This window comes from Notamacropus eugenii, chromosome 3 (genome assembly GCF_028372415.1).
Source record: "Notamacropus eugenii isolate mMacEug1 chromosome 3, mMacEug1.pri_v2, whole genome shotgun sequence".
NCBI lineage: Eukaryota > Metazoa > Chordata > Mammalia > Diprotodontia > Macropodidae > Notamacropus > Notamacropus eugenii.
The window spans coordinates 206,787,848-206,812,957 of record NC_092874.1 but is presented as its reverse complement, the minus strand read 5'-3'; the positions used below and the strand labels follow the sequence as shown (position 1 = coordinate 206,812,957).

Genomic DNA, 25,110 nt, shown 5'->3' with positions numbered 1-25,110 from the left:
TAGCTAAAGAAAAATTCCCTCAATGTTTGTATACATATATACATATATTTATGAGATATGTATATTATATACACATATATGTATATATACGTATCTGTTTATGTATATGACAAAAATAATTTTTAACATTGGTTTTAAGAACTTTAAGTTCCAAATTCTCTTCCTTCCTCCCTCTCCACTCCTCTCCTCCATTGAGAAGGCAAGTCATTTGATATAGGTTATACATGTGTAGTCATGCAAGACATATCCATAATAGTCATGTTGTGAAAGAAATATATGTACGTATAAACAAATGAATAAATGCACATATACACACATTTTTGTACCCTAAATTCATCACTTCTCTTTCTTGAGTAATATGTTTTATCATCAGTCCCTTAGAATCATGAATGATCACTATATTGCTCTTAGTCCTTACAACTTTCAAACTTGTTTATTTTTAGGGTTGTTATTGTATAAATTATTCTCCCAGTTCTTAATTCTTCATCAGTTTATAGAAGTCTTCAATTTTTTTTTTTTAAATATTGATGTTATACAGTATGTCCCAAAAGTCTTACTACAGTTGAAAGCTATTTTGTTGTTATACAGTTGTTCAGTGGTGGCTGACTCTTTGTGACTCTGTGGACCATTGCATGCCAGTTCTCTCCATAGGTTCTTTTAGCAAAGATTCTGGAGTGGTTTGCCATTTCTTTCTTCAGTGGATTAAAGCAAATAGAAGCTAAGTGAATTGCTCAAGGTCACAAAGCTAATAAGTGTCTGAGGCTGACTTTGAACTCAGGGCTTCCTGACTCCAGGCCCAGCACTCTATTCACTGAGCCATCTAGTTGTCTCATTTTAAGCTATGCATTAAGACTCTGGGGATACCTTGTAGTATAAATAATATTTCTGGTTTTGCTTACTTCACTCTTCTTCAGTTCATGTCTTTCCAAGTCTTTTTTTACTTCATCTACTTCTTCATTTCTTATAGCAGAACAGTGCTCCATCACATTCATATGCTGCAATTTATTCAGGCATTCTTCAATTGATGGGTATCCTCAGTTTTCAGTTTTTGCCACTATAAAAAGCTGTTACGAATATTTTTGTACATGGGACCTTTTCCACTTTCTTTGATCTCTTTTGGGTACAGGCCTAGTAATGGCTGGGTCAAAAGGCATGTAGTGTTTGGTAATGTTTTTGTATATAATTCTAAATTGTTTTTCTGAATGGTTGTAAAACATATACAATTTACCATCAGTTCATCAATGTGCCTGTTTTTCCACAGTATATACAGCATTTATAATTTTTCTTTTTCCCCCGACTTTGACACTCTGATGGGTGAGAAATAGAATCTCAGAATTGCTTTAATTTGCATTTGTTTAATAAGTAGTGATTTGGAGCATTTTTTCATGTGTCTATAGATAGTCTGGGTTTCTTTGCTTGAGAATTGCCTGTTCATATCCTTATACAATTTATCAATTGGGGAATGGCTCTTTTTCTTACAAATTTGAATAATTTCCTTCCGTATCTTAGAAATGAAACATTTTCAGAGACATTTGTAATATTTTTTCTCCAGTTAATTGTTTTTGTTTCAGTCTTAATTTTATTTGCAAAAACTTCTAAATTTTATGCATCAGAATTACCTATTTTATCTTTTATGATCCTCTTTAATTCTTTATTCAGTTATGAATTTTTATCTAATTCACAGATTCAGTTGATATTTTTCCCCATGTTTATCTAATTTTCTTATGACATGACCTTTTATATCTAGATTAGGTACCTATTTGGAGCTTACCTTTGTATGATGCATAAGGTGTTAGTCTAAATCTAATTTCTTCCATATTGCTATCTAATTTTCTTAGCAGTTTTTATCAGATAGTAGTCCCTTTTCTAAGCAGCTGGGGTCTTTGTGTTTTATCAAGTACTATTAAACACATTTCCTTCTGTATGGTGCATATCTCATCAGTTCCATTGACAGAGTGCTATTTATGTATCAATGAGATAATAAGTTTAAAGCACTTATTTTAGTAAGCAGTATATCATATAAAATAAGATAGCAAGCACTATATGACTAACTGCTATTCTCATTTTTATTAATTATTATCACCAATTGTTTTTATAATTACCACTTTGTAGTATAGTTTGAGATCTAGCACTGTGAAGCCCACTTTGTCCCCATTTCTTTTCATTATTTCTCTTGATATTCCTGACTTTTTTCCTCCATATGAATTTCATTATTATTTTTTCTGGTTCTATAAAGTAATCCTTTATTAATTTGATTGTTATGACATTGAATAAGTAACTTGGTTTGGAATGTATTGTCATTTTGTTATATTGGCTCCTCATTCCCATGAGAAATTAATGAATAAACAATTAACTATCATAACTGTGAATGTGAATGGGATTAATTTACCTAGAAAATGGAAAAGGTTAGCAGAATGGATTAGAAAGCAAAATCCAACAATATTTTTACAAAGAAATATGTAGTGAAATATGAAATTTGATAATATAAAGACCCTGAAGTATGAATATTCACCCAGAGTTAAATTAGGAGGTTGAAGATATATATTATCTTATAACTTTTATTAATAAAAAAGAGAAAGAATGAGTCAATGAATTGGGAATGCAACTAAAAATTCTAGAAAACTATGAAATTAAAAATCCTAAGTAAGCTCTAGAAATCCTGAAAATTAAAGAAAAAATTTACACAATTAAAAGCAAAAACTTTCTTGAATTTATAAATAAATCTGGAATCTGATTTTAAAAATAGACAAACCATTAGCTAATTTGATTTATTTTGAGAGAAGAAAAAATTAACAGTTTCAAAAAAATGAAGAAAGAATTAGTGAGAAATAAATATATTATTCATAATAATTTTGCCAACTATATGCAGATAATTATAAAGCAGACAGCTTAAATGAAATAAATATGTACAAAAATGTAAAATACTCAAATTAATATAACAATAAAAATTGTAAGCAACTCAGTTTCAGAGACAGAAACTGAACAAGCCATAAATGACTTTCTTAAGAAAGGAAGCTCCAGGATCAGAAGGATTAACAAATGAATTATGTCAAGTATTCAAAGAACAATTAATTTTAAAAATTGTTTACAAAAATAGCAAAAGAAGAGATTTTGCCAAATTCATTCTGTGACACAGATTTGGTCTTTGCATAGATTAGGAAGAGTTAAAAAAGAAAAAAATACAACTATTACCACTATCCCTAATGAACACAGATGCAAAGATTTTAAATAAAATTTTAGAAAAGAAGATAAAATAGCATGTCAAAAGAATATACATTATGAACAGATTATATTTACACTAGGACTTCTGGGTTGGTTTATTTTTTTTAAATTCTTTTCACATATTAAATATATATTGAAATATTATAAATATTCCAGAGAAGAAGCTGGAAGCTTAGTAGCACAGGGACTGCAGTAGGGTATAGAGACCACATGGAGGTCAGATGGGTACAGAGTGTGATACAGCACACTGGACAAACAGTATCTGTCAGGCCTTTATACCTGGCAGTGCCAGTAGTTTGGTCCACAAAGTCTCTACACTTTTCACAGCTTGTACTGAGCATCTCTCTCTCTTTGGCCCGTACAACAGGCTGGGGTCTGGTCTTGCTCCCAAGGAAGTAAATTTAGGGCCAGGGATTTGTGTAGTAGATCCTGTACCCCAGGATGAGCCTGAGATTGTGTCAGCCCCTGAAAAGCTGACTTTCCACCGAGCAAGAGGTAGAGAAGGGAAGGAACCTATAGGAATGTGACGGAAAGCTCGTTTGCCGAGCCTGAGAGGGAGAGGAGAGAAGAAGGTTGATGTCTCTTTCACCCATAAAACTGGGAGAGAGGCCAAGGGAGAAAAGCTGGATTGTCCTTCTCTTGCTCCTCCCATGTGGGCTGGATCCCAGGATGAAGGATACAGTCAGTCATAGATGGAACTCAATTCAGGCCAGTCCCACAAGACCAAAATGGACATCTCCAGCTTCCTCCTCAAGTCTGGCTATGCCTCCTCCTTCAATTTGTCTTCTTGGCTGGCTCCCGATTCTTCAGCATTACATAAGTGATGAACAACCCCACAAATAGCAGAAGGAATAGGCCAGCTGCAAGGGGGATGATAATGGCATACTCTCTGGGCAGGAAGTACTTGTGGATGATGTGATCACTGTCTATGAAGGGCAGAATGATCACCCAAATTGTGTAGTAGATGAAGGTCACAAGACTGAAAACCACCAGGCCAAATCCAACCACCTGGTCTGTTGCTGTGGCCATTTCTGCCAGATCCCAGTAGGAAGAGCTGGGTTGGTTTATTATTAGGAAAACTACAAAGTTAATTAATCATATTAATGAAAATAAGTAAAAATCACATTTTACATCAATAGATCCAGAGAAGGCTTTTTGACAAAAATATAATACTAATTTTTGCTAAAAACACTAGACCACAGGAATAAATGTACCTTTCCTTAAAATAATAACCAATACACTTTTTAAAACCAACAGTTACCATTTTATGTAATGAAATAAACTAGAATCCTTTTCATTAAATTCAGGAAGGAAAAAGGATGTAAAAAAGGATTGTAACCACTTTTTTATACAGTATCAGAAATATTCACTGTAATGATAAAAAAAGAAGAAATTGAAGGAAAAGCAATAAGAAAAAAAGAAACAAAATTAATTTTTTGTAGATTAAGAACCCTAAAAAGTCAAAATTAATTGAAAAAAATTAATTGAAACAAGAATATCAGCAAACTTGTAGAATAGTAAATAAACTGCCAAAATAATCAATCCTTCTATTTAAAACAAATAAAGAACTATTCCATTTCTTAGAGAAATTCCATTTTAAATTTGCTATAGAATATAAAAGTACTTAGAAGTATACCTTCTAAGATATACAAACTGCAGACAGAAACAAAAGTCCCAATTCTACAATTTTTTTATGATGTACCCTTTATCTCTAAGTCATGTACCCATTTGGTATCTTGGTAAATAGTATCAGATATTTATCTTTGCCTAATTTCTGCCAGACAGCTTTCCAGTTTTTCCAATAGCTTTTTATTGATTATTGATTTCTAACTCAAATGGCTAGCTTCTTTGGGCTTATCAAACATGAGGCTACTATACTTATTTGATTCTATATATTGTGTACCTAATTTGTCCTACTAATTAATGTCTCTATTTTTTAACCAATACCAAATTGTTTTGATGATTACTTCTTTGTAGTATAGTTTGAAATTTGTTCCTACTATGCCCTCTTTTACACTTCTTCGATTATTTCTCTTAAAATTCTAGGCCTTCCAGATGAATTTGTTATTGGTTTTCTAGCTTTATAAAGTAATCCTTGGACATTTTGATTGGTATAGCACCTAATATGTAATTAATTTAGGGAGTATTATAATTTTTATTATCTTGGTTCAGCCAATACATGAACAATTAATATTTCTCTAGTTATTTAGATCTGTTTTTATTCCCCCCCCCCCCAAGATTGTTTGCATGAATAAGGAATTTGTGTAGAGTCTCTACTTAAGCAAATATCTGATACTGGAATTCAATTAACCATTGAATTTCAGTGTTGAAAGAAGACATCTAATATAATCTGTACCTGAACAAGAATGCCCTCTACATTATACTCAGCCTTTACTTAAAGACCCCCAGTAAAATGAGGATGATGTTACCTCTTAAAGCAGCTCAGAGATTCCACTTTTGGATAGGCTTAATTATTAGAACATCTTTCCCAGCATGAAGCCAAGATTTGTCTCTTTGTGACTCTACTCTTTGTTCTTAGTTCTGAGCTCTGGGTCTAAACAGAACAAGTCTAATCCATCTTCCCCACACCATAGTCCTTCATATATTTGAATACAATTATCATGTATCCCTTAAATCCTCTCTTCTCCAGGCTAAACCTCCCTAAATCCTTCAACAGTTCGTCACTTGGCAGGAATTCCAGACCCTTTACCCTCCTGGATACTCTGTGGCTTATCAGGGTTTTTCCTAAAATATAGCACCCAGGACTGAACTCCATGCTATAGATGTCCTCTAGCCAGGACAGAGTTCAGAAGAATTCTCACAATCAAATGCTTGATGCTATGTTTCTGTTAGAGCTCGGATTCTGCTTGATGTAACCTTTGAGAACTGAAAGTCATTTCCACCATAATAAGGCGTCTGAGTAGGACTTTAGTGAAAATGACATTTATTTATATATATGTTATACACACACACACACACACACACACACACACACATACAGATACTGATAGGGGATGTTTCAAGAGTTCAAGAAAAGGTGAGATCAGTGAATCAGCTATAAAGTAGTTGAAAGAATTTTGGATTTGGAGTCAGAGAACATGAAGAAGTCCCTTTAGCTCACCTTTCTGGGTTTTAGCTTTCTCACCAAGAAGATGAGAGGTTACATTAAATTATCTTCAAGGGCCTTTTATGAGCAGTTTAGGGAAGACTTCATGGAGGACATGCCCTTTGAACAGATTGAACAGAAAGATGCATCTTGGAGAATAACAAGAAGTTGCTATGCTTTAAAATTCCTTCTTCCAGATAATGGTTCACCAGTAGATAAAGGTGGAGACCTCATGGAAATCTCCAGTAGTAGTAGCTTTAGTATATTATCTCTCCCACTCACAGGTCCAGCAATGGGTCAGTCTTCTTACTACAGGGCCAAAGTGCTATGGTGCTTTTCTTGTGGGCATAGAAACCAGTGTTGGGAGGTGAGGTTTTGAAATGTCAAGCAATGTACTGCAACTGAGGAAACAATGGGGCCGTGGGGCTGCCAGAGAAAGGACTGCCCCTCCCCCAGCTTCTACAGCTCTGAGAGAAAGAGGAAAGCTGAAGCCATCTCATCCTGAAAACAAAAGAGCACTTGGGTTAAAGAGGTATCATCATTATTTTAACAAATGTTACTTTAAGGTTAAAAGTGTTTTCCCCACAGTAAAACAACTTTATGAGAAAAGTATAGCAGAATGAGAATCTGAATAAATACAGATTTTAAAGACAAGCAAACTTAATCTAAGAGAAATAAAATGATATTCATGGTCACATGGAAAGTATCAGTGCCCACATTTGACCCTGGACTTCTTGATTCCTAGTCTAATGTTCTTTCATTACTGTGAACCAGTTTACTGAAATAGAGGGGAGGCAGTAGGCAGCAAGATGAAGTAGAAATCAGTCAGCAAGCATTTATTATGCACTTACTGTGTATCAGGTGAAGTGCTAATTGCTGGGGATAAAAGCTTTTAGGAAAAATCACTTCGGCAGTTGTGTGGAGGGTAGACTGAAATGGGGAGAAGAGAGGTAGAAAGATAAGAATGGAGGCCCCGGTCTGGGTGTATGAAGGGTCTGAAAACTTGCTCAAACCTTGTGCAACGTTGGACAATTTACTGAACCTCTCTAGGCTTCATTTTCCTTATCTATGGTTGTGTTGCCTTCCTAAAGCCCCAGAAAGGCACTGAGTCCATCATTGTATGAATTATCCTCCAAGGGAGCACAGTATCCACCAGGGAATGCTCTCCTTGAGCTATCAACCCAGGCTTGTTAGTTATTCTCTGGTACATACATGAGGTGCCCCTTTCTAAAAGGCTACCCAATATTTCCTTTGGCCATCAGAGGGTGCTCAACTGATTAACACCTTGGTTGCACTCCATACTTCTGTGTGGTCTAGGCACTAAAGCAACTCTGATTAACCCCTCATTGACAAAATCTGAAATTAATCTACAGGATGGGATGAAATAGTTCTCAGAGCCTCCACCCCACTCTGTCAATTGATTCCTCTTTTTTCCTTTTCTTCCCATTGCCTTTGTAGATTCAAAGACAGCTTGCTGAGATCACACAGTTTGTTGTTTATAAGATAAAGTGAAAGCTTTATCTTACACAAGCTAGATCAAACACAACTTCAACTGTCTCTGGGCTCTGTTTTCTTGCTCTTCCAGATCTTTGAGTATGGTTGGGGGTGGGGGGAGGGGCGGTGTACCCAAGACATACACAACCAAGATGTAAATTATGGAAAAGGAATAAGAGGAGGGACTTCCATTTCCCATCTCATACTCCTGGACTAAAAGAGAAATCAACTTTCCCAGCTAACCAGCTCAATGGGATTTATAGTTTCTGGTAGTCTTAACAACTCTGAATGTTTTCTCTTTATGACTGAGGTAATTTCCTTTGGATTACTGTCATTGCTCCAGGCTTAGAGGCTGTCTTCACGTTGTTATGTCTTCTGGCTGGTGCTGCTCATGGTATCTACCCCCTCTCCTTGTGGTTACCAGTTATCCAAGGTTCTCTTTGGCAGTTCAAATCACCAGGGCAGAAGGAAGAGAGAAAGCAAAAAAAGGGGCAGCTCCCTGCCACAACATACAGATAAACTTCCCTTTTTCTTATCACATGATTTCTGCCTCATTGCAAGTAAGAGGTCACTGATGCCCTCAGGAGAGAAGGGGAAAGAATAACCACCCTCTATATGGGTGACATTCAGAAACTACTCTGCCACTCTGTCTCTTTCTCTGAATCACTCCTTCATGTGTGTGTGGCGGGGGGTGGGGGTGGGTGGGGGGTGAGGATAATAATTCAAAGATATAAAAGTACAAAGCAAATTTATTCAGATCCAAGGAAAAAACTCAACAAAGCCTTTTGTTTGCTGGGAAGAGGCATAGACTCAGTTGTGTTTATGCACACCAAGTATGTGTGTGCAGTGCACAATGCTCCCATCACACTTGCCATCAAATGCATTGCTGCCAATTGTTCAGGGTCTAATTCCATAGATAGGTACCCAGCCTGTGTTGACAATAGCCAGTGTTCTAGTAGTGAATTTGGGTCAAGAATGGAGCCAATTCTCCTGATGTGGGGAAGAGAGCTTTATCTAGTTTTTCTATTAGTATGTATCTTTCTTTAGGATATCATTTCTTATACATCCTTCCACCTTTGTCCCTCTCTACCACCCCCATGTTTTTTAAAAATTATTTTGAACTTAGGAAATATCAAATAAAATAAGCATTTCCATACACATAGTAGAACAGAGAAAGAAAATCATGCATGAAGCTGAAAATATCTATTATGTACAGCTTGTTTTAGGTATATAACAAATTCAACATGTAATTTTCAGGCTGTCCTATTTATTGCAATTCCTTTGGGCTTTCTTTCTGTTTTTTTCTTTGCATTTAAACATATTTCAATAAGTCTCTTTTTCTTTTTTCTGTTTTTTGGCGGGGGGACAACTCTATCCTAACTACTGCCAGTCACTCCATGCAAAAGGACACATAGATCTTGATACCTTTATAACACATATGCATAGTCAAGGAAAATAAATTCCCACAATGGCCATAATCAACACTATATGTCTTATTCTGCATCTTGAGTCCATCACCTGTCTGTTAGGAGGTGAGTAGTAGAATGTTTCGTCACTGTCCTCTGGAATAGTGATTGGTCATCGTATTGATTATAGTCAAAGTTGTTTGTCTTTACAGTGTTGTTATATAATGTTCCTCTTTAAGCTCACTTGACTTTGCATCAGTCTATACAAATCTTCCCAGTATTCTCTGAAACTATCCCTTTCATCATTTGTTATAGCACAACAGTGTTCCATTACATTGATATACAATAATTAAGCAGGAAATCCCTAATAGGTGGGAATTCTCTTAGTTTCCAGTTCTTTGCCATTACAAAAGGGTGCTATAAATATATTTTTCTTTTGAATCCTTTTCTTTCTTTGACCTCTTTGTGATATAGGCCTGGTCAGAGGTTAAGTTAATGACTTTTTGGCATAGTTTCAAATTGCTTTTCAGAACTGTGGTACCAATTCACAACTATACTAATAGTATATTCATGTGCCTATTTCCCCTCAGGCCTTCCAAGAGCTGTCAATTTCCATTTTTAATTTGTCATCCTTGCCAATCTGATGAGTGGAGATAGAACCTCAGTTGCTTTAATTTACATTTCTCTAATTTTTAGTGATTTGGGAAAAATTTTAAAACATGGTTGTTGATAGATTTAATGTCTTCCTTTGAAAATTACTTATTCATATTGTTTGGCCACTTATCTATTATATTTCCCCAACTATGGAGGAACTCCCATAACTTGAACTGAACGCTGAAAATTAGGCCTTGGGCATTTCAGATGGGAGACAGAGATCTGCTCTGGAAAAGGAGATAGGTTCATAACAGACTTAGGGAGTGACAGGGAATCTGCTCCATTCTACTCCTGTTCCTTGCACAGAAGGTTTGATATGGATGATCTTTTGTTCCAATCAAATCCTTCTTCTCTGAGATACATTTGGGCTCATGTTTTCTTCTCTTCTCTCCACTACTCTGAGGTATATGAACTAAATGGGCAAACACATGACGAAGAGTGGTCGTTGAAGACTTATCAAGAAGTGGCCCAGAAGTTTGCCAAAGACCACCCTGACTTCATTGGGGCCAGAATCATTTACAGCAGTAACAGGTAAGAAAAGCTTGGTTCCTAGGCTTTGGGGTGAACAGGGAGTCAGGGCCTGAGTGAGAAAGAGCACAAAGTTAGAAAATGAAAGGGCATGAAATAGTAATGTAGTTTGCAAAGATGGAGAGGAGGTGGTATCTGAGCTGATCACTGAAAGAAGATTTCAACAGATGGAGTTGAGAAGGGAGAAAATTTCAGGTATAGGAAAGTCTGAGCGAATTCAAAGATGTAAGAGAGAGAAAGACATGATTAGAGAACAGCTAATAGTTTAATTTGATTAGAGCTTAATATGTATGAAGGGGAATATTGTGAAATAAGATTGAAAACAGATTGGGGGGGCCTCAAATATCAAAGCCTGTAAGAAATTTTCCACAGATGCAGTACCTAATGACACATGAAAAAAGTTTCCCTGTTTATAGTTCCAAAGATGATGGATCACTTTGGAACCAAATGGTGATGAATTTTGAAGAAACTATTCTATCACCTAGGGATTAGTGCTGCTGGGTATTGGAGACAGGGTATGTCTTTATAAGAGTGTGATGAAAATAGGATACTAGCCCCAGAGGCAAGAGGTAATCACTTAGAGAAATACTCAACTCATTAACACAGTAACAGGTGTTTCTTTCTTTCTTTTTTTTCTAAGGATGAAAGCTGTGTCTCACATTACTGTATCTGTCCAGAAAGCGATGAAGCTCAGAGTCAAGTTCCCGGAGAGCATGGCAGGATTTGACCTGGTAGCTTTTATCTTTTTACTACCCACATCATATGGGGTGGCAGTCTGGGGGCTCGGACTGGTCTCGAGGTAGAGATGAAATGCAGACTGAGTAGTCTATTATTGATGAAGGGAATGCCTTGGGGATGGTGAAAAAGCATTTGAGGAAAAAGGATAGAAAGGGATTGGGGTGGGGTGCATAAAGGGAACTCCAAAAGAAAGTTCCCAGAATAGGAGGAATAGGATGGTTTGGTCATTGACTATGGCCATTTCTTCCTTTATTTCTCTCTTCCCCTCACCTTCCCCCTGGAAACAGCCTTTATGCCCTCTGAAGCCCAAGATAATCATTAATCCCGCAGAGAAAGAGAGCCAGGAATGACTCTGGAAAAATTAAGAAATGGATGAATTTTTTTCTTCAATGCTGTTTCTATCCCTGACCTTTATTCTCTGGGAGCTTACCCTGTCCGACTTACTGTTTTTTTCTCTCTCTGCCCTCTCTACCCCATTTTTCTGAGATCTCAAGGCCAAGATTTCAATGTGAAAGCTAGATAATGTGACAAAGGATTCTAATTTGCTAATCAGCTAAAGAGAGACTTCCTAGACAAGAAATACGTTTTAAGAGTGAGTTGGCCAGGAAGCTAGGAAGACCTGGGTTCACATCTCACCTCTGATACATACTGTGAGTGAGACCTTGGACAATTCAGTGCTCTAGGCAACTCTCTAAGATAATAAATTACAGAGAGAGAAGGTGCCACCTGGCATTGGTAGGAGGTGTTTCCTCCCTAGGGAATAAAAGTATTTTCCTATGCTAATAAAATCCTTATATCCCTATGTTTTTTTGTTAATAAGGCTCTATCTAGCCTTTGTCACCTAACTTGGAATGAGAGTAAAGGGGAATTATTTTTATTTTGGTTTTGGCCTGGGTGTCTAGGAATTCACTGAAGTCATATCTCGCAGCCATAGGACTAGCTCTGGGGAGAGGAATAGATAGAAAAGCACAAGTGTGGAATATTGGGGGGGGGTGTTGAAAAGTTTTGGGATAGTTATCTCAGCATAGTGTAAGGGGAAAGAGTATTGGAAACCAAGAAGATTTGGCCTCAAGTACTAGCTTTAACATTTACTAGTTATGTTCCCATAGTCCTCATAGCCTGTTTCTTCCTCCATAAAATGAGAATGATTCTTATAAATCTTAGAGTTCTACATAAATTTGAGTTCTCTGTTCATACTTTATACTTTGGATGAAAGTTGTATAGAATCATAGAATGTCAGAATTGAAAAAGACTTCATGGTTTATCTAGTCTAATTCCTTCACTTTACAACTGAGGGAACTGAGTCCCAGGGAGATGATGTTGCCTCCCACATCCAAGATCACACAGCTGGTTATTGGTAGAGCTGAGTCTAGAACTAGGTATCTTGAATCTCAGCCCAGTGCATTCTCCCCCCAGGCTATTGGCCACTCTCCCCAGGTCCTAATGACAATGGTGGCTGAAGATATGGAAGAGCGGTGGTGACAGGGCATAGAATTCATCAGCAAAACTAAGGTGTATATGAGGTAAATCGCTCAATGTGCTTTCTTTTCTCTCCTCCAGGTGGGTCAAGAGGACAAGGGGTATTCCTTGTGGGAGTTGAAGGATGCTTTGCTCTTCCCAGCCACTCAAGGCTTTGACCTGCCTTATTTCTTCCATGCTGGAGAGACCAGTGAGTTGCAGTATCCTTAGGAGCCATAAGACATGTAACCGACAGTGTTCAACGTTATAAAATAAAGGAGAATGTAAATTAATGCATTTCATCATTATCTAAAAGCACATATGGAGGCTGTCCCAAGTGTATATTAGGCCAGTGATGAAAATATCAGCTTCTTGCCACTAGATGCTTGTCTCTTTACTCCTGAGATGCTGATAATCCACGTTCATCTTCTGCTTCTATATGACCATTCCATGGGCTCATTAATCCTTATAATATTTTCTATTAGCCTCAGTTCATGAAGCACAGCCATTTGCCCAGGATACTTGAGTCTAGCAAAGCTGGCTAGATGGGAGCCCAGTGCAGAGGACAGGCAGTTTGCTCTGTCCTTGGATGGTCTATCAGCCACAGAGCCCTGCTTTCTTCAGAAGGCCTCCTTTGGGTTTGCACAGAAGCACACTGTAATACTGGTACTATACAACCTGGCTTAAATTTGTGTTTACCATTACTACCTTGGAATCACAGACTAAGAACTAGAAGGGATCATGAAGGCCATCAAGTCACAAATCAGGAAATCGAGGCCCAGAGATATGAAGTGATTGGCCTAAAATCATGTAGGTAGAAAATGACAGTCACATCTAGGCAGTAAATAATAGAGCTGGAAATCAAATCAGTTTCTCTCACCTCAAATTTAATGCTTTTCTCACCAAGCCAAAGATTTCCTATGCTTTACAGTATACCCATTGAAAATATTTCCACTTTTTCTGTCATATTGCTTTCATTTTCATCATAATCCTCCTCTCCATAGCCTCCATGTATTCAATCTGATTAGATTCAATTTAGTTCAGTTCAGAGGGGCCATGGAGTCAGGAAGACCTGGTTCAAATCTTGACTTTGACACAAATTGTGTGATTATGTGCAATTCACTCCTAAAGCCCCCAAATAATTCTCTAAGACTATACGTCACAGATGGAGTTGCTGATCTGCACTGCTGGAGGGAGTTTCCACACATAGAATTCCCCAGGACAATGAAATCATAGGTCCAGACCAATAACAATAATATTTACATAGAATTATATATATAATATATCATTATATATAATAAGTATATAGTATATAATATTTATATAGTATTGTGGTGCTTTTCTCATAACAATCTATACGGTCTAGGTTGTGGTCCATACATCTAGTTCCATCCACTCATAAAGTCTTTATTCTTAATCTCCAGATTGGCAGGGCACTTCCATAGATGAGAACGTTCTGGATGCCCTATTACTGAATACCACCAGGATTGGCCATGGATTTGCTCTGGGCAGACACCCGATGGCCAGAAATATCTCTTGGAATAGGGACATCCCTATAGAAGTATGTCCCATCTCAAACCAGGTATGATTTCCAGGGCTTTTCTGGGTCTAACTCTAGGCCAGATCTCATCAGGAAATCATGTAGGATACCTTCTAGTCTTCTATGAGTGAGTGCTCAAAGCTAGTCATTTTTAGGGAGTGCTTTGTTTATTACCAAGACCCCTGTTTCCACTCTGACTCATGTTCCTCTTATGATTCTCATTTCTACATAACCTCTCTCTCTCATCTTGTCAGCAGAGATGTACAGGAATTATCTGTATTATGAAGCATAGTGACTCTGGTAGTGAAAACTGACCTAGAACCATGGCTGGCAAGAATGACAATGCTCAAAAGAATGGAGGAATTAGGGTGGAAGCAGTGGGAGACACAAAAATGGGAAAGTTAGCTGGAAAAAGAAAAGTTCAACATATAAAATCATCAAATAGTAGACTTGGAAGGGATTTTACTGGATATCTAGTTCAAGGCCTTCCTTTTACAGAGGAGTATGCTGTGGTTTAGAGAGGTTAAGTACTTGCCCATGGTCAGATATCCAAAAAGTATCAGAGCCAGCATTCAAATCCAGGTCTCCTGTCGAGTGCTCTTTTCATTATGCATCATTCAATTCATGAAAGAATTTTTTTATTTCAAACCTAACAAGCAGCAAATAAAATGAGTATTTCCATATACATTATAGAACAGAAGAAGGGGATCATAGATGAAACTGTCAATCTCTACTGGCTCCAAATTATCTTTACAGCCTCATTGGACATTATTCCTCCTCCCATACCCCATAACTTAGCTAAACTGGCCTTTTTCCAACTCCTCACATGTGCCAATTGCATCTACCATTTCTTTGCCTTTGCAATTCCAGTGACTTCCTGTTATTTCCAGAAGCAAATGTCTTAGTCTCTTTTCCAGTATTCTGTGATCCATTGACACTGGCCTTCTTGGTATTCTTTAGACAGTACATTCCATCCTCCATGCCTTTTCATTGGCTACCTTCCATGCTTGGAATGCTCCCTGTCCTAACTTCCACTACTGGCATCTGTGGCTTCCTTTTGGTTTTATTTTTATAATATTTTATTTTTCCCAATTTTATGTCAAGACAATTTTTAGCATTATTTTTTACAAGATTTTGAGTTCCAGATTTTTCTCCCTTCCTCCCCTCCTCTTTTCCTAAAATGTTTGACAATTTGATATAGGTTATATATGTGCAGTTATGTAAAATACATTTCCATATTAGTCACAGTTGTGAAAGAAAAAAACAGATCAAAATGAAAAAAAGGAAAAAAAAGTAAAGTGAAGAAAAGTATGCTTCAATCTGCATTCAGAGTCCATCAGTTCTTTATCTGGATGTAGATAGCATTTTCCATCTTGGATCCTTTGTACTTGTCTTGGATCATTATGTTGCTAAGAAGAGCTAAATCATTCAGAGCTGATCATCATACAATATTGCTGATACTATGTACAATGTTTTTCTGGTTTTATTCATTTCACTTTTCATCAGGTCTTGCCAGGTTTCTCTGAAATCGGCCTGCTCATTATTTCTTGTACAATAGTATTCCATTACATTCATTTACTGCAACTGGTTTAGCCATTACCCAACTGATGGACATCCCTTCAATTGCCAATATTTTGCCACCATGAAAAGGGTTGCTATAAATATTTTTGTACATACCTTTTTTATGATCTCTTTGGATTTTCCCCCTTTTAATGATCTCTTTGGGATACAGACCTACTAGTGGCATTGCTGGATCAAAAGGTACCATAGTTTGGCTGTCCTTTGGGCACAGTTCCAAGCTGCTCTCCAGAATGGTTGGATCAGTTCACAACTCCAACAGTGTCCAAATTTTTCCACATCCTCTCCAACATTTATGGTTCCCCTTTTTGCATATTTAATCTAATTTGATAGGTGTGATTTGTATTTCTCTGATGAAAAGTGATTTAGAACAGTTCTTGATATGACTATAGATAGCTTTGATTTCTTCATCTGAAAACTGCCTGTTCATATCCTTTGACCATTTATCAATTGGGGAATGGCTTGTATTGTTATAAATTTGACTCAGTTCTCTATATATTTGAGAAATGAGGCCTTTATCAGAGACACTTGCTGTAAAGATTGTTTCCCAGCTTCCTGCTTTTCTTCGAAGTTTGAGTGCATTGGTTTTGTTTGTGCAAAAGCTTTTTAATTTAATATAATCAAAATGATCTATTTTACACTCCATAATGCTCTTTATCTCTTGTTTGGTAATGAATTCTTCCCTTCTCTGTAGATCTAACAGGTAAAGTATTCCTTGCCCTTCTAATTTGTTTATGGTGTCATCCTTTATGTCTAAATCATGTACCCATTTTGACCATATCTTGGTATACAGTGTGAGATGTTGGTCTACAACTAGTTTGTACCCTATTATTTTCCAGTTTTCCTTGAAGTTTTTGTCAAATAGTGAGTTCTTATCCCAGAGACGGGGGTCTTTGGGTTTATCAAACACTATGGTCATTTACTACTGTGTCTTGTGTATTTAATCTGTTCCACTGACCTACCATTCTATTTCTTTTCCAGTACTAGATAGCTTTGATGAAGACTGCATCATAACAAAGTTTGAGATCTGGTATTGCTAGGCCACCTTTCTTCGTATTTTTTTTTTCATTAATTCCCTTGATATTCTTGACCTTTTGTTCTTTCAGCGGAATTTGCTATTATTTTTTTCTAATTCTATCAAATAATCTTTTGGTTGTTTGATTGGCAAGGCACTGAATAGGTAAATTAGTTTAGGCAGAATTGTCATTTTTATTATATTGGCTTGGCCTACCCATGAAAAACTGATATTTTTTCCAGTTGTTTAGATCTGACTTTATTTGTGTGATTGTATTCATATAGTTTCTGGGTTTGCCTTGGCAGGTAGACTCCAAATAGTTTATATTGTTTACAGTTAGTTTAAATGGAATTTCTCTATTTCTTGCTGCTTCTATCTTCCTTTAATACTCAGTTTAAATTCCATCTTCTGCAGAAGGCCTTTATTCTTTCCACTGCTAGTGCCTTCCCTCTGAGATTACCTTTCATTTGCACTGTATAGAGTTTGTATTAGAGTTATTTGCATATTATTTTCCACATTAGAATGGCAGAGGCAGTTTTGTATTACCATGTCTTAACACAATTCTGGCACATAATCAGCATTTAATAAATGCTTGTTGACTGACTGATCTGACCAGCCCATAATGAATTAGCTTCTTACATCTCTTATAGGGTCTCTTTCCTTTTTTAAGATGCAATTCCAGCATCATCTTCTGTGTTAAGCTTTTCCTGTTCCCCTCAATGGCTAGTGCCTTCCCTCTCAAACCACCTTGTATTTAACTGCTTTGTATTTATTTATATAATACACACAATTCACACACACACACACACACACACACACACATATATGTTGTTCCCTCCATTAGAATGTAAGCTCTGTGTGAATAGAGATTACTTCATTCTCTGTACTTATATCTCTAGTGCTTAGCACAGTCCCTAGTACATAGCAGTTATTCAGTAAATACTTATTGACTGACTGATCTACTCCTTAGTCAAAATCATCCCTAAATACTAGCCTGGTAACCAGAATAATGATCGAAGTTGGAAAGGAATTGTGTATGATATCGAGGGTCTTATCTTTCTACTTCTTTTTGTGACTTGTAGTCCACTTTTTTGCCTTTATTTTTCCCTGGCAGGTCCTCCAGTTGGTATCTGACCTAAGGAACCACCCAGCAGCTTCTCTAATGTCCAGTGGGCACCCTATGGTGGTCAGTTCTGATGACCCATCTGTCTTTGGGGCCAAAGGCTTGTCTTATGACTTTTATGAAGCTTTCATGGGCATTGGAGGGATGAAGGCTGACTTGAGGACCCTCAAACAGTTGGCGTTGAATTCAATCAAGTGAGTGTCCCTGCTCATATCCCATTTCTTCCTCTCTAGAAAGTGCAGTTCACCATAGTCCTGGGGCCTAATCTCTCCTCTTCTCCTTTTCTGAACAGAGTCCTTTCCCTGGACCCCAAAGCCCCACTGTACTCCTCCTCTAACTCTGATCACTGAAGAATAGTCGGACCTTTTCTCAAGGCTGGTACTTTCTTTGTGTTCCTGCAGATATAGCTCCCTGTCAGTGGACAAGAAGAAAACCATGAATGAAGTCTGGCAGAAGAAATGGGACAAGTTTGTGGATGACCTGGCCAGGGGCATGAAGCTATGAAGTAACATATCGATTTACAATTTTCTTGAAGAACTGAGCCTTTCTTGAACAGAAACCTCATGCATCTATGGCTCATATTCTGATCTTTGGAAGAGAAAAATAATAAGCTGGCTCTGTCACCTCTCTTCAAATAAATGAATCTGTGGGACTCTTCAGAACTATGGGGCTTATAGCCCACATAACCAGACAGTGACAAATTCCTTAGAACTACCAGGCAAACTAATGTTTTCCTGTGTGCCTTTCATTCTGAATTCTGGCTGGCAGTCAGTACTTTCTCCTTCAGTTTATGATCTTTGGGTAGGCTTTGCCAGGATGAAACCTGCTACTGGAAGCAGCAGATAGTGTAGTAAAAAGATCATTGGACTTAGAGTCAGGTCACTTGTGTTTGAGTCTTGCTCTTGACTAGTTGTGTAGCCATGGAAATTCACTGAATCTTGCTCAACGTTTTTTTTTATATGTAAGATAAAAATAATTAAATTTACACTACCTACCTCACACGGCTATAGAAATGTGAGCTATTTTTATACTTGCCAGAGTGCTCTGAGTGTAAGGTTTGATTAGATGATGTCTAAGGTAGCTCAAACTCAAGGATCTGGTGACTCTCTGATTGATAACTCTCACCAATGATCAGGACAGTGTCTTTAGGTCCCAAATTAATAATAACTCTAGTTTTTAAAAGTGGTGGAAAATGGGACTGCTCCAGTGGGATATATAGAATTGCCACAGTAGGCTGCCATGGCAGTGAATGGGGGCCAGCAGTATAGCCTGGACCCAAGTAGGTTGCTATCCTGGCAAAATGAGATAGTTGTTGGTGGAGTTGTGAACTGGTCCGATCATTCTGGAGAACATTTTGGAACTATACCCTAAGAGCTATAAAAGCATGCATACCCTTTGACTTGGCATCACCACTACCAGGTCTGTACCCCAAAGAGATCAAAGAAAAAGAAAAATGACCCATATGTACAGAAATATTTATAGCAGCTTTTTCTCTGGTGGCACCAAATTGGAAATTGAGAGGATGGCTAAACAAGTTGTGGCATATGATTGTTATGGAGTACTATTGTGCTACAAGAAATGACAAGGGGGGTGGTTTCAGAAAAAACATAGCAAGATCTTTATGGACTGATGCAAAGTGAAATGGTTTTGTTCCTCAGTTTATGAATAACTCAGGTATTTAGCACAGTATCTGGCATGTAGTAAGTATTTAATAAAAGTTTTTTATTCATCCATATAATCTTCATATATGCACATATATATGTGGGCTATTACCACCTCTTTCCCTTCTGAAAACAATTACCCAAATTCAAAATACTGTTGGGATAAGCATCATCTCAAATCCACAGCTCATGAATTTCTATCTAGTTTTTACCTGACCAAATCAGATTACATATTAATATATTAAATGCAAAAAGCAGTAATTAAAGCAAAATAGGAATGCTTAAATAGATCTATGCTCTCATCACCTTGGGAATTCCTTCCAATGAAACCCATCCATACCTGCCCAATCTGTATAACTCTCATACATACGATCCCATAAGTTCATCACCTAGATCTACCTTATCCTTGATTTCTCTGACATCGAGGGTACTAGTGGCATACTCTGGCCATCCACCAGTCATTTTCATTCTTATCACATGACCAATCCATCATCACTCTCTATTGTCCAATTCTGATAATAACCATTAATAATAATAATGATAATTAGCATTTGTATAGAGCTTTAAGGTTTATAAAAAGTTTTACAAATATTTCATTTTATCTTCATAATAACTCTGAGAGATAAGTGCTATTATTATCTCCATTTTACAGAGGAGAAAACTGAGGCAGACAAAGGTCAAGTGACTTGTCCAGGGGTCACACAGCTGGTAAATATCTGAGCTCAGGTCTTCCTGACTCCAGGCCCAGAACTCTGTCTACTGGACCAACTTTACACCTGTTCTTCAGAGTTCTTTGTTAGTTATATGTTTGGTTAGATGTTTCAGCTTGCCTCATCCCCACTAGGCACCTTTCCATTGCCCATCGTCCTGTTCATCTTAAGTTATCCCAATGCAGTGAAGTTCCATGACTTGATGCTATGAAGCAACACCAAAAAAAAAAAAAAATTTTGTATTGAAAAGATGGGTCTTGAGGCTCTACTTAAGTCAGTAAAAGTGCTTTGTAAATTCCCTAAAGCAATCCAGCCCACTCTTCTCCTCCTTTTCTTTTCCTTTGTCCATCTGTATCATCTGTCCCAGATATACAACTGTTGGACAAGTTCTATATGGGTCCATTCACATGCATGTTGAAATCTGGGCAATAGACATGGTAAAGAACAAGGAAAAGCCTCTGGGCATACATCACTGAAAAAGCCTCAAGGCATAAATCACTGCTGGAGAGGGAACATATTCTAAGGACCACACTCCCAATAAAATATTGCTCTGTCTCGAAAGCAGCTGCTTGCTGTCTCTGACTCCCCCAAAGCTGCTCAAGTTATCTGCTGGGCTTCTTCTTCTCTTACGCTGCCATCTGATGTTTAGCTGATGAACTACTACTTCCATCAGTTGCTTTTGCAGTTACTAATTTCTCTTGCCTAATTGGGAAAAGTCCTAACTTGTTTATGGAATAGTCCACTGCCTCAGGGATACTTCAGCTCTTTTGTGTGTCTGACTACAGCCCACCCAACCAGCAAAGCCAGACCTGTCGTTTTGACTGCCCTTTCTTCAACCCCCCTGCACTGATGGGTAAATAGTAGTCACCCAATATGTATTAGTTGAATGGATTGAGAGTGGGGAAGTGAAGACCGTTGATTGGGGCATATTTTTCAATTTCCATTGTCTAGCAGCCATTCCTTAGTACATCCATTAAAGCATCTTGCTATCTGGCTTACTGTTGCCTACCTCACCCCACCAGGAACAGGGTAAAATAAGAAGAACTAGGGGAATAATTTATACAATAACAACATTATAAAGAATGACTTTGAAAGATTTTAAGATCCCTGATTAATGCAATATTATGATAAACCAGCATTATGATAAAGTCCAAAGAACTGAAGCTCGAAACATGCTGTCCATCTCCTGATATTGAGAAGAAAGCCTGAAAATGCAGAACATCTTTGGTATGTCTCTTTAAAGGATTGTATTCTTCGATTGCCCCACCTGCTTCCCACCCAAACCCTCCATTGTCTGCTATCTCCTGATAGCCTCCAGCTGTTTCCAGCCTTTGACCGTCCTTGGACTTCTCCTCCAGACCCTTCCTAAACCCCTCCTCCCATCACCCCCGGACTACCAGACCACCCCTCCCACCCAGACCTCTCCTATACTCTTTTCTGTATTTAAGTCCCACCTTGCCTCCATGAAGGTGCTCAGATGCAATCCAGCTCAGACTCTGTCTAGCTGGGATTCTATCTGGCCCGCTTGTCACAAATGCTTAGGCTCCTTAAGAGCCAACCCAATTTGGGGAATCTTTAATAAACTTTGTTCTCTTTGGCTTTTAAAAAAACAAACAGGATTGTATTCTTTATTCTGCAAGGTAGGCCTTTATTTCTGAATAGGTTTTCTTTTCCTCCGTCTCATAGGACTACCTTGATCAAAACTTCCTTTCTTGGTTACCACTACTATATGTGTTAACTCTCCCAAATAGAATGTAAGCTCCTTAAGATTAGGGACTGACTCATTTGGCACAGCATCTGGCATACAGCAGGCATTTAATAAAAGCACATTAATTAGAGGTCACACTAGAGATTCACCTAGAAAGACCTGAGGGGACAGAGTGAAACTGATGATGTTTCTTCTATTTTTCTACCATTATTACCAAATCATCACTCTTCCTACATCTATTTTAATGATGGATGTCTCCAAAATAATGTGCCCCTCTCTTGTGTCCCCTCATAGGGCTAGCAACCATTAGAAGCAAGGTTGGAATCTAACTGTTCTTTATTCCAAGTCTAATACTCTTAGTAAAGTGCAGGATGGGTGGGATAGACGGGTGAACAATTGTGTGAACAGGACTACTGTAGTCACTGGAGAATGGAAATTCTGTCTGGGGTGGGCAGATGGTTGGTATGGACTTTTGGGGCTAGAATTCCACCAATTCAAAGGACAGGAAAATTTTCAAGGTGCCAACGTGGAACATCTTACAGTGGTGATGGCAAGGGTGTCATCATAGATAAATATATTTAGAGTTAAAAGAGTCCTCAATTCAACTCCTTTGTTTTATAGATGAAAAGCTGAGTCATGGAGTGGTTTAAGTGAGTTGGCCACAATCACACAGGTAGTAAGTAGCACAATTATCAACATTTCCAGATTGAGAACAGGAGAGGAGAAAGTTCAGTAACTGGCTATTACTACTATTCCTTTGGAAAAATCTAGATAATCTGGACAATAGTCACTTTTACCACCACAGAGATGATCTTGGAATGGATATGGCCATACAGAGGGCTTTTGCAGAACTACTCTCTAAAGACCAGTCTAGACCAGCTGAGCTTAACTCAGTGTAGACACCAATGACCTATCTCATTTTGAATATCAGGAGACAGGGACCAAAAGAGGCTGTGGCTTCTCCAGTATCACACAGTGGAAGAGCCAAGATAGTATACACTTCCCCTTTCAGTTTAGCAAACTCTCCATCATACCACCCTGCCTTCCTCAGTGTTGCTATGTGTCTAAAAACTAATCTGAGGGTGGCTGCACAGTAGTTCTGTGTGGGCAGGGTTGTTCCACTTACTGTGTATAGAATTCACTCAGGATCCACAGGGTAACTCTCAGAGGGCTCTCTGGTACTCACTGATTCTCTTCTTTGACTGGAATCCATGGATCCCTCTGGGAGCAACTGTTTCCTTCCTGTTCCAGTATTCCTCGCTCAGGCTGATCCTTTGACTTTCTTCCATGGCCCATATTTATTTAAAATAAACCCCATTCTTGGAAACAGCATCAACTTTCCACCTTCATCAAAGTTAGATGGATCAGTAGAATCTCAGCACAGAATGCCTGTTGAATTTTATTTTATTTTGGTGGGGCTAGATATTGGGGTGGCTATTGGATAGAGATTGTCCTATGGTCTGGTAAAGCCATTCAGATGAACAGACTTCTTCCTTCTCTATTACCTTCTCTCCCTGATAACTTCCCTCCTCAATTCTGAGTTTCATAAATTCGCTATTAAGGCTCAAGAGTCTTGTACTAATGAAGCCCACCTCTTACCCTTTTCTCTCTACTCATTCCCCTTCTTCCCCTTTTAGAATAAAAAGACAAAAAGAAGAATGTGGAAAGGAAGTGATTAGTTGTTGTTGCTGTTGTGTTCGTCCTTCATTCCTGAAGAAGATCATGCCATCAGAGAAATGATGACATGACTTTCACTTGACTTTGTTTTGAGTGAGGGAGGGTTGTGCAAGGTCACCAACCTCACTTTTCCTCCTAAGCCATCTGGATCCAGTGACCAGATATTCATCAGGATGACTGGAGATGTAATAATTCCCAGGATGTAATAGGAGACCTTGGCCTCTTTAGGCCAAGGTCTATTCAGGTACTTACTTAGGGTGAGGTAACGCCCATTCAGTGAATAGGCCTGTTTAAGAAGTAGTCAGTGGATAGCCCCTTCAATGAGGCAAAGAAAAACAACTACATCAGGGTTGGAGGGAAACAGCAACAGTTACTACTGTTAATCACTCTGAAGCCAGGAGGATTCAGAAAATGGCCCCAAGACAGGAGCCTAGTGTTGTCCAATCTATGGGCTTCAAAGTGCAGTCGGTTTAAGGTTTGGGAAAAGGAAAGGGAAAAGGAAAGGGAAAAGGAATCTAGCCAGTAAACCCCAAGTTAACTGGGCATCCTCTGGTGATTAGTAAGACAGAGGGGGATGGTGGATAAAGTCATCATCCTGAGCCTGTCTCTAGCGTACTTGTAGGTGGCTATGCACAGGAGGTGCTGCTGCCACCTAGTGTTACAAAGTGGTCATGCCTCAGGATCTAAATCCTCAGGTCCTATATAGGAAAAGAAAGTTAACTCACTTGCTCCTACTTGGTGTGTCACCTAATGTATGTATATGCTGAGGCTAGTGCAACATGTTTAGAGAAATGAAGAAGTAAAGGGAATGACTGAAATTATATCACAGGGGGAAAAATCCTGCTAATTGATAAGAGAAGGCCCAAGAAAGCCTGTGTTTCCTTCAGGTCCAGAGGAGAAGTGTACAATGAGACGCTGACAGAATGATATAGTAGAAAAGGGACTGATCTAGAGCCAGAAAGACTTGAATTCAAGTCCTTGCTCTTAAGCTCTCAAAGTCTCTTTGGCTTGGACCTGGAATGAGGTCCAGTGGGTACATGTTTCAGAGAAGCAAATTTCAAAGATCAACATAAGGGAAAACATTCTAACATCATAGCTGTCCACAAATGGAATTGACTGCTCTGAGAACTGATAATCCGCTTATTTGTACATGGTGCTTTGTAGTTTATGAAATGTTTTCCTTATAATAAAACTGGGGCAGATAATGCACATATTTTCCTCCATTTTATAGACACTGAAACTGAGGTTTAGAAAGTTTAAGCAAGGTCATACAAGTAGTAACTTATAGAACTAGGACCAAAACCTAGTTCTATAGGTGTTCTAATTCAAAATCCATTGCATTTTTCACTAGGTAATCATTGGAGGTCTTCAGTTAAAGGCTTGGTAATCAATTAGTCAATCCAAAAGCATTTCTTGAGCACTCAACTACATTCCAAGCATGGTACTAAGTACATACAAACACAAAGATGAATTAGTACCTGCCCTCAAGAAG

The 25,110-nt window shown here is 38.1% G+C and overlaps 2 protein-coding genes across 9 annotated transcripts in view; one reads left to right on the top strand and one right to left on the bottom strand.

The window, feature by feature from the left end:
- ADA2 (adenosine deaminase 2) overlaps positions 1-18,861 on the top strand; it is a 160,528-nt gene extending 141,667 nt beyond the window's left edge. For 7 of the 8 annotated variants that reach the window (XM_072650147.1, XM_072650144.1, XM_072650143.1 and 4 more), the window contains 6 exons: positions 10,286-10,413; positions 11,051-11,141; positions 12,709-12,817; positions 14,031-14,188; positions 17,854-18,056; positions 18,264-18,861. In XM_072650147.1, coding sequence (XP_072506248.1) covers positions 10,286-10,413; positions 11,051-11,141; positions 12,709-12,817; positions 14,031-14,188; positions 17,854-18,056; positions 18,264-18,366 — 792 coding nt within the window. In that variant the 3' untranslated portion in view covers positions 18,367-18,861. Of the gene's footprint in view, positions 1-10,285; positions 10,414-11,050; positions 11,142-12,708; positions 12,818-14,030; positions 14,189-17,853; positions 18,057-18,154; positions 18,239-18,263 lie in introns of those variants that run through there. The other variant, XM_072650150.1, reaches the window with a different exon arrangement.
- Positions 2,838-4,516, bottom strand: LOC140530971 (dolichol phosphate-mannose biosynthesis regulatory protein-like). The gene has a single exon (XM_072650153.1). The coding sequence runs from the start codon at positions 4,249-4,251 to the stop codon at positions 3,997-3,999; it is 255 nt and encodes an 84-aa protein (XP_072506254.1). The 5' UTR covers positions 4,252-4,516; the 3' UTR covers positions 2,838-3,996.
- Positions 18,862-25,110: the final 6,249 nt, after the last annotated feature.

What these genes read in the sequence shown, in the direction of transcription:
- LOC140530971 (XM_072650153.1), bottom strand. Translation starts at nt 4,251, where the DNA reads ATGGCCACAGCAACAGACCAGGTGGTTGGATTTGGCCTGGTGGTTTTC.